The 10000-nt window shown below is 38.5% G+C and overlaps 1 protein-coding gene across 1 annotated transcript in view; it reads right to left on the reverse strand.

The window, feature by feature from the left end:
* Positions 1-10000, reverse strand: part of LOC143029536 (peroxidasin homolog) — a 31507-nt gene that overhangs the window by 8852 nt on the left and 12655 nt on the right. The window contains exons 7-8 of the mRNA XM_076192187.1: positions 8063-8141; positions 1873-2013 (exon numbers count right to left, since the gene is read on the reverse strand). Coding sequence (XP_076048302.1) covers positions 1873-2013; positions 8063-8141 — 220 coding nt within the window. The remainder of the gene's footprint in view (positions 1-1872; positions 2014-8062; positions 8142-10000) is intronic.

Here is a 10000-nt window from a genome sequence, read left to right on the forward strand (position 1 = left end):
AACTTAGCGATCTTCGTATCAACCCCATAAAACCGGGAACCTAAATCTTTTCAAATTAGAGGAAGTAATCTAAATGAAGTGAATATTCTGTCAACCAGATATTTTTGGATAACCTCAGATTTGATGAAACAAAACTCGCTGTCAGCAGATATTTTGTGGTAAGAACAGTCTTGGACATAACCACACATGAAATACTTGCAAGCATCTAGCGATTTATACGCTTTCTTTGCTTCTTTCGGGAAATTGCTAGGTGTATCACTCAGATACTCTTTTACATCTCTTCAAGATATTATCATTCTCCTAGCCATTGCTCAACGAGAAAGGGTCTGCTAGATATTCTCCCGTTCCAAGTCACATCTTCGGGTAAGCTGAATCCGTCGTTTGGCCTTTTTCAACCGATTTTCAGCGTAAGTGAAGTCAAGCAATTTAAGGTGGACACCGTGTCTTCCAGATGTTTTGCAGTATCTGCACAGTTATTTACAAGTATTCGGAATCAATCGATTGGTGTTTTGTCAACCAGTTTTTAGCGTAAGTGAAGTAAATCAATTTAAGGTGGACACCATCTCTACCAGATGTTTTGCAGTATCTGCACAGTTATTTACAAGTATTCGGAATCAATCGATTGGTCTTTTGTCAACCAGTTTTTAGCGTAAGTGAAATCAATGATTCACGCACACTTTGTTTACATTTCGTAATGACGTCACACGGGAACCCATCTATAATAACAACGAATATAGAAGGAAAGGGAACTGGAAGAAGAATGTAATCTGATAGGATACTACAGAGCCTGAAGAGATGTTACAAAACAGTGGATGTGGCAGACACGGGGCCGTATCTGGGAAAGAGGTCATCATTAGGGTGTAGTTTGCCGTTGACAAGACTTGTACGAAGCTGTCCCAGTAGCCTATCACTAAGAGGGGCTTTATACGGTTTGTCGAACGCGGCTCGACAGACACGTGTGTGAACGTGTGAACGGGGTATTTGGGGTTTAACCAACGAGTTCGACAACCAAATACCCCGTTCACACATTCACACATCACTTTAAACACGTGTCTGTCGAACCGCGTTCGACGACCGTTACGACCGTGTGAACCCCCTCTAAGCCCGGCAACATCGAACCAAATTCCGTTACGTGTTTCCTTACTGTGTTTTGTTGGACGAAATCCTGATCCTAAGAACGTTGGAATTATATAATGGGACATTAGTTACAAAATGCACTCAGCCAAATCGGCGTCTCGATTCCCAGTGACTTTCCCTCGTTGTTATTGATTGTGGCAAATCGTCCTACAATTTCAAATAAAGCCTTGGCTATTAGTCAAACTATAATTATCTACAATGGCACAATCAGAAGAGAAATAGAATAGAATGAGATGGCTAATACAATGAACTAAGTACACTAACATATAGTGTCACAACAGCTGAGCTATTAGTGAAGTTATCGTATCATGGCCATACTATATCATTCTTTTTAGAACCAGACTGTTCTATTCAATGAACGTAGTACCGTGCCCTGAAATGGTTACAACTATCTCGGCAAACACATAAGAGCTTATGAATCACTACAGAATAGGTTCTGCCACCACCATTCGAGAGACCTACTCTCGTGATCTTCTCATCTCACATCCTCATAAGAGCTCATGAATCACTACAGAATAGGTTCTGCCACCACCAGACGATATCATTCGAGAGACCTACTCTCGTGATCTTCTCATCTCACATCCTCATAAGAGGTTATGAATCACTACAGAATAGGTTCTGCCACCACCAGACGATATCATTCGAGAGACCTACTCTCGTGATCTTCTCATCTCACATCCTCTAACAGTCGTTAGAAAGGATTCCCGAGCAAAACGTTCTTGGATAGGTACTCACCCGGCTGTTCATTGACCCTGACGTCGCCCGCCTGGAAGCAGTGGAGGTTACGCGAATTCTCTCGACACTCGCCCTCGAAGAAGTGAGTCAGTGGCGGCAGGAGGGGCTTCCGGAACCTTACAGGGGTGTATTTCAGCATACCTGAGGAGAAAAAAATAATACAGATGTAGACAGAAGGATAGGTACGTAGATAGGTTGATAGATAGCAAGATGGGTAAATAGATATGGAAAGACAAATGAAACACGGAACCTCGAGGTGTCTTTATTAAGTGAATAACACCACACAACCGGTTTCTACTTTTCTCTTTCTCAATCATCGAATTGTGAGAAAGACATAAGTCGAGGACGGTCAGTCACGTAATAAAAGCGCTTTTCAGAGTCTTGTGTTTCCCTACCCTTATTTTCTCATACCTCTCTGTACAAATTTAATCGTGAGTACATAGGTAAGAAATAGAAGACGGAAGGATGTACAATAGACGGACAGATAGATGAATATATGATGGAAAGAGTGATGGATAGGTAGATGAGTAGATAGACGAGTACACAGATGTATAGATAGATAAATGGACAGATAGATGGATAGATAGATGGATAGATAGATGGATATATATATATATATATATATATATATATATATATATATATTTATATATATATATTTATAGAGAGAGATACACACACACACACACACACACACACACACACACACACACACACACACACACATATATATATATATATATATATATATATATATAATATATATAGAGAGAGAGAGAGAGAGAGAGAGATTGATGAATGGATAAAAAGATCAAGAGAGAGACAGAGAGAGAGACAGAGAGACAATTAGTGGTATTTTGTCACAGAAGAGTTTATTTGTAAGGATCTTAGAGAATACTTTATATACATTTGATAGCAAGCTAATCAGTCGATAGTTAGTAAGATCCTTCTGGTCTCATTTTTATCAAGTAAAATAACTATAGCATTGCACCATGTTTCAGGAACACTTTCTTAACGTAAACACTGGGTGTATAACTGAGCCAACATAATATGAACACCTTTCCCTGCGTCTTTCAACAGATCTATCGATATACCATCTTCCCCAGGTGCTGTTCCTTGTTTCATCATTCTTAGAGCAAATTCTACTTTTTCCTTTGTAATCTCTTGTACACTACTAACGTCTACAGATGAATTTACTGACTCAACTACGGTCTTTGACGAGTAAAGCTCTTGGTAAAATTATCCTACTCTTTTTATCATTCTGTCTCTACATTTACATTTAATGATTTCTCCATTCCTATCTTTAAAACATATCATTTGCTGTCTTCCTAAAGCATGTCTGCGCTCGGTCCCTTTAATACTTTTACCTTTCCGAATAGTTTCCTCTAGTTCATCCATGTTTCTCTTTCGTTTCTCTGATCTATATATATATATATATATATATATATATATGTATGTATCTATATGTATGTATGTATGTATCTATGTGAATTATATATATGATAAGAGTTCTATATCCTGTAGCTTAGATATTTCCATCTGTTACCGTCCTTCTCCCTCGGGCTCATGAAGTGTCATAAACTTTGGACAACCAAGAAATCGTCGCTCAGTAGTCCTATTTGCCGTCATTTGGATAGTGCTTACATATAGAAAAATAAAGTGAAGACAATAGCATAATTATTTGAGAATGGTTAACTAAATTCAACATTCAATATTTCTGGAACTCATGGAGAAGCTCTGGCTTTATTGAGCCTTGTTTAGTATGAGATATAAAATCAAAATTTTTCTCTATTGTTTTTATTATTATCTTCTGTATAATTGAAAACCTGAGTCTAGACCGACGAGGCAAAGCTATCAAGGGCCAACTTCACTTCGTCTATAGTTCATACAAACAAAGGACCCGATTCGTTGTACCATATAAATTGCAAGTTTGAAAAGAATCTGACTATCAGTATTTTCAAAGAAACAAAAACATGAAACATAAAAGGCTTTGCAGAAGAAATATTCCAGCATAGAAAAAAAAAAAAAACAATTTGGTCGTCGAACAATACCTTTTCGTAGGCAGCATCTATTTCCTTTTCAATTGTTTCCAGCAACATAATGTAAAGTTGATTCTGTGATAATACAACAGAAAAATTGAGGCTACAATTTCTCAAAGTAAATACTGAAAATGAAAATGTGTGCCTGTTTGCATGAGTTTCTGCACGTACGTGTTCGTGGGTGGGTACATATATGTTGATGTGTGTGTGTGTGTGTGTGTGTGTGTGTGCGTGTATATGTGTGTGTATATGTGCGTGTACGTGTGTGTGTGCGTGTGTGTGTGTGTGTGTGTGTGTGTGTGTGTGTGTGTGTGTGTGTGTGTGTATTTACCTAGTGGTATTATATGGGAAGGGAGCTATGCTCGTAGTGACCCGTCTTTGTATCTCTCACCATCAATTTTTTTCTTAAAATCTTGAATTGTGTTTCCACACACTTTTTTTTTTTTTTTTTTTTTTTGTCTAATTTGTTCCAAGTATATATCACTCTGCGTGGGAAGCTATTTCTTTTTAGATATCTTCTGTAATTATCTTTTTTTATCTTTTTTTTTTCGTGTCCTCTTGTTTTTCCATTGTCCCATTTTAATAAATCATTCTTATCTAAGATTTCCATTCCCTTCATAATTCTATAGATAGTTAATAGGTCTCCTCTTTCCCTTCTTTGTTCCAGAGTTGGTAATTCTAATTTGGACAGTCTTTGTTCATATGTCATTTTGGAAAGAGATGGTTGCCAGTTTTGTTGTTGCTCTTTGAATTCTTTCTATTTTTTTTTTTTATTCTTTTTGGTACGTATTTATTCACTCCTTCATTATAAATTTCTTTAAATATATTCCATTTCTCTTCCATCCCTGTTTCTTCAGGAATTTTTCCCAGTTCGCATTGCGAAAGAATTTTTTGAGTTTCTCAAAATTTGCTTTGTTGTACATTAGTCTTCCTATTTTATGTTTATCATTTCTGCTTTGATCCATTTGCTCTTTCAACTCAAATTCTATTATTACATGGTCAATCTTTCCTATCGGAGTTTTGTAATCAATTTTATCGACAATTTCAGGCTCTGTTGTAGGTATTAAATCCAGCTGTGATGGTTCTTCACTACCTCTGTATCTGGTATTTCCCTTTATCCACTGAGTCATTGTATTTTCGATGGTCATGTCGAGCAGAACGTTGCCCCAGAGTTCCTCTCCGCCCTTCACTGTCATTTCCTCTCAATAAATTTCTTTTGAATTAAAGTCACCCATAATTACTGTATTTCCTTTGTCCTGCAGTATATTAGTTAATTCATATTTTGTATCTTCTAATGTTTTGGAATGATCACTTTCTGTCCTGGACTTTGTTTTGTGAAGCACATACACCACTACAAATTTTCTACTCTTCATATGTTTGCTTTCAACTTGTATCGTAATTGATTATACATTGTTTTTTCCTTCAGTTATTTTTGTTACATTTAAATCTTTATTAGTCAAAATTAATACTCCGCCGCCCTGTTTATCCTTTCTATTTATTGTCCAGCAGTTGTATAAACCTTGTCCCACAGTGTTGGGTGGTGGAGTACACTTTAATTTAGTTTCCACTATTCCCATTATGACTGTGTGTTTATGTGTGTGTGTGTGTGTGTGTGTGTGTGTGTGTGTGTGTGTGTGTGTGTGTGTGTGTGTGTCTGTGTGTGTGTGTGCGTTTCTGTCTTTCCTATTTTATTTCGTAAATTAATTATTCACTAAGCCGACCCTCTCCTCTATTTTTCTCATTCTTTTGTCTTGCTACACAGGTGATCAATGGTTAAGTATTTAGTAATTGATCACCAATAAACAAAGGAACCGAGATTCCTCGACCCCAGACTTAAAGCTGGAAGTATTTTTATGTCTATCAACTCTTTAGATCTGATAACAAAGGCACACTCAATAGAAGATTAGACTCAGTTTCTCAAAACTTCGATTCAAAAATACTTTTGTCCGGCTCCCAGTGAGCTCCCTTCATTATTGTAGATACCAACTTTTCCCTCACTTGCTTCACTGATATCACAGGATATCAGCTCGTCGTTGAATGATATCACATGATATCAGGTCTGAGTGCAAAAATATCGTTCGATCGTAACCCTTTCCTCACCATTATATATTTTAAACACGTTTCTGTAGCTGACTCTAGGAGATTTCATTCTGCCCAGAGGAAACTCTGAGAATGGAAGGCCTAAAAATAGTTTTGATAAATAAGCGTGAAAACTTTTAACTCTGAGTAAACGTAACTACTTGAGATTGTTGTCCATTAGAAATCGTTTTCAAGAAATCCATCACATCCGGAGATGTCCCAAGAGAATGGAAGCTAGCTAGCTAACGTTTCTCCCGTACTCAATCTTCTGAAAATATCTTCCAAACAAGCCGTAAATAATTTGGGTGAAATTGTATCGCCTTGCCGTACTCCTTTCTCGATCTTAATCTTTTGTGTATCTCTATGTAGTCGAATTATAGTGGTACCTTTCGCATAAATCTTTTCTAAAACTCTTGCTTGCGTAACGAGTTTAGTATTGCTATTTTTTCTACCGAGTCAAAGGACTTTTCGTAGTCTACAAAAGCTAAACACAGAGGTATATTGTATTCTGTCATTGTCTCGATTAGTTGGTTTATCGCCTGCAAATGGTCTAGAGTCGAATATCCGCTCCTAAAGCCTGCCTGTTCTCTCGGTTGGTTTCCATCTAAAACTTGACTTAGTCTATTTGTAAGGATCTTGGAGAATACTTTATATATATTTGATAGCAAGCTAATTGGTCGATAGTTACTAAGATCCTTGTGGTCTCCTTTTTTATGAAGAAAAATCACTATAGCATTGCACCACGATTCAGGAACGCTTTCTTGGCGTAAGCACCGGGTGCACAACTAAGCTATTCTAATATGAACTAATCTACCTGCGCCTTTCAATAAATCTATCGATATACCATGTTCCCCAGGTGCTTTTCCTCGTTTCATTGTTTTTAGAGCAAGTTCTACTTCTTCCTTTGTAATCTCTGGTACACTACTAACGTCTATACATGAAATTATTGACTCAACTACGGTCTTCGATGAGTAAAGGTCTTGGTAAAATTCTTCTACTCTGTTTACCATTCTGTCCCTGCATTTAATGATTTCTTCATTTCTATCTTTCAAACATATCATTTGCTGTCTTCCTAAGGCATGTCTGCACTCGGTCCTTTTCTACTTTTACCTTTCCGAATAGTTTCCTCTATTTCATCCATGTTTCTCTTTCTTTTCTCTAACCTCTGCCTTTTGTTGATAAGCTTGTTTAGTTCTACTCTTTCTATTTCGTCTCTCCTGTTTTTAATCTACATGGTCGTTCTTCTTTTAATTAGGTCATTTGTAGCTTGGGAGTATTTTTTTTTTTTTTTTGTGCTTCCTACTTTCTCTACCGATTCCCTAATGATATTCACTGAATTCAAATTAATATCTTCCACGCTGTCCTCCTTCTTAGAGCTTCGAATCTATTTTTAGTTTCTAACTGAAATTTCTTCTTGTTGATCTTAACGTTTGCAAGGCTTATTTTCTTTCTTAAAATTAGTTTATTTCTCTCGGCTCTGAAAATGAATTTAGCTGTGCAACCTACCATTCTATGTTGATTTTGTTTATCACCGTAACATTGCTAACGCTGTTGCTCTCGCCTCCTAATATGAAGTCTACTTCGTTTTTTGTTATTCCAATTGGACTTCTCCAGGTCCATTTACGACCTACACGCTTTTGGAAGAAAGTGTTCATTATCCTCATGTTATAGTTCTCTGCAAAATTGACTAACATCTCGCCTCTGTCATTTCTTTCACCTACTCCAAACTTACCAATGCACGTCTCATCTCCAATCTTCTTCCCCACTTTAGTATTAAAGTCGCCTATTACCAATGTGTACTTACTTTTTCTTTATCCATTACCTGACTTAAATCATCATATAACGACTCAATTTCATCGTCTGAAATCTGTGAAGTTGGCGCATAAACCTGAACTATTTTTAGAGTGTATCTTTTACACAACCTAATCCCAATCCAAGCTACCCTGTCTGACAAACTACTGAATTTGACTACGTTACCAGCAACCTCTCGGGAGTAAAAGAAATCTGTTACCATTGCTTAGGTAATATGGCCTTTAGAGGTCTCCATAAAAGCAATGAAAAATTATACCTACCCTGCTCCCACAATCGGAGTCCAGCCATCTCCTCGTCGTCAGAGCCGTAGACGTTCGAGGCATCGATGTAGGAAGTGACCTGGAGAAGGAGAGAGAAAGGGAGAGAGAATGTACGACAACACTTCTGTAAACTTGACCTTTTGTTAGACCTGCTCTTATGCCTCCTGGTTTTGGTCACAAAATAGATCAAAGCAGTGGTATTTGGGAATTTCCGCAAGAGTAAAATTCTAATCGAGGAAGCTTCATTAAAATTCATTGCTACACTTGTGTATTTGGGCACAGGAATTACTGTTACGCCTTAGGAGGGGGCACTTGCAACCACCCATAGGCTACCGGCCATTCATATTAATTGGATTACCAATCGGAGATAGAAAGTAATATATTTACCCAGGTGTGCCGAGAGTTTCTTTGATTGATATGCCTATTTTCAAAGTCCTTTACTGTTTCATGAGAAATAAATGTTATTTCTTCTTAATACTGTTATAATTGTAGAAAAAATAATGCACACATATATTCCCTAATTAACCTGTGATTCCTGTGTGCAGCAGTGCTTTGTATGTTTTGCTCTGTAAGTACGTTTAGTTCGGTGCAATTATTAGTCTACCACAGCCAATGGCTGGTGACGCGCATTTTACCTCTTAGCATCATGTTTGGGCAGACGCGTTGGTAGGTTCGGTTAGAACTATCAGCCTCGTATTTTGTTGCTTAAAGCAAAACACCCCCGTTAAAAACAAAGAAACAGTGCTCTAGACAATCGTTGAACGATCATCATTGAGCCAGAGACATCCTTGAGCGAAAATAGCACCGAGCAAAACTTACTGGACGTCCGATTCCGCTCTAATGAGAGACGGCCCTGAAGTCGTCTTCATCGATTGAATCCTCCTTCAGGCCAGTCCTCCCCCTCACCTGTCTTTATGAAAAGAGGGGTTGGGGGAGGAGATTAGTTACGTGGAACATATGATGTTCTTTGTCCTCATTGTCCTCAGCGTGGTGGTGCGCGTTACGTATTTTGTTATGGTTAGAGGGCCGCGCAGTAGCTCAATGGATATCGTGTCAAACTCGAGAGGTGGTCGTGAATTCTCTTCCCGGGACCACCTATGGGCTATGTCGCAGTGTTTCCTAACAGCCCTGGCCAGGTGGGAAGGCAACCCAGCATAAAAAAAAAAATAAAAAAAAACAGTGAGCGTTCTGTCGCAATGGCTTTACCACCATACCAGGGGTTTCTCACTTCCCACAGCGTGGGAGCAGGATGGTGAATTTTGGAGAATTATGGCTACAGACAAACGAATGTGTAGATACAATGAACCTTATTTTATTCGACGAAAAAACCCTCATTACGAACTTGTTATTGTCTGAATGAAAACTCTTCAAGTTCGAGAGTGCCTCAGCTGCTAAACAAAAGCTTACAGCGTTGGCTTCAATAGAATCTTTCTATTGTGCCGTGACAATTATCGGATTGGAAAAATATCGACTCAAGAAGTTTGATGTTTGCTGGAAAGTTGTTCTCCCACCATCTCATACCTGCATCCTGGCGGGCTGCGCCGGGACGGGGAGCGGGTCTTTGAGGAATGCTCGTGCAGTACCCAGCTCTGTACTTCCAGTCTGGCTAGATCAGCGGCCTGAGAACGTATTGCGTCTGGCTCCTCCTTCTCCCCCCCCCCAACCCCAACTGGTAGACCGCCTCGGGACGCGGATTGAAAGCATAGTCGTCACCTCACCTCCCTCGCCGTCTGCCCCCTCCCCTCCCCCGTTTCTCGCTCTTAGCGCCCAACTTTCAACTTAAACTCTGTTTTCCCCAGCAGTGTTTGCCTTGCAGCCTAAATCCTTACAATGTTTTTTTTTTTATAATTTGGCCGGTAATTTTAATCGTATTTTTTTTATCTAGAAATACGTAAGGAATAACAAAACACTTGTTAACGAACAAAATTCTCGAAAACA

The sequence above is a fragment of the Oratosquilla oratoria genome, chromosome 11, assembly GCF_046742065.1.
Source record: "Oratosquilla oratoria isolate Oo_2021 chromosome 11, ASM4674206v1, whole genome shotgun sequence".
Taxonomy (NCBI): domain Eukaryota; kingdom Metazoa; phylum Arthropoda; class Malacostraca; order Stomatopoda; family Squillidae; genus Oratosquilla; species Oratosquilla oratoria.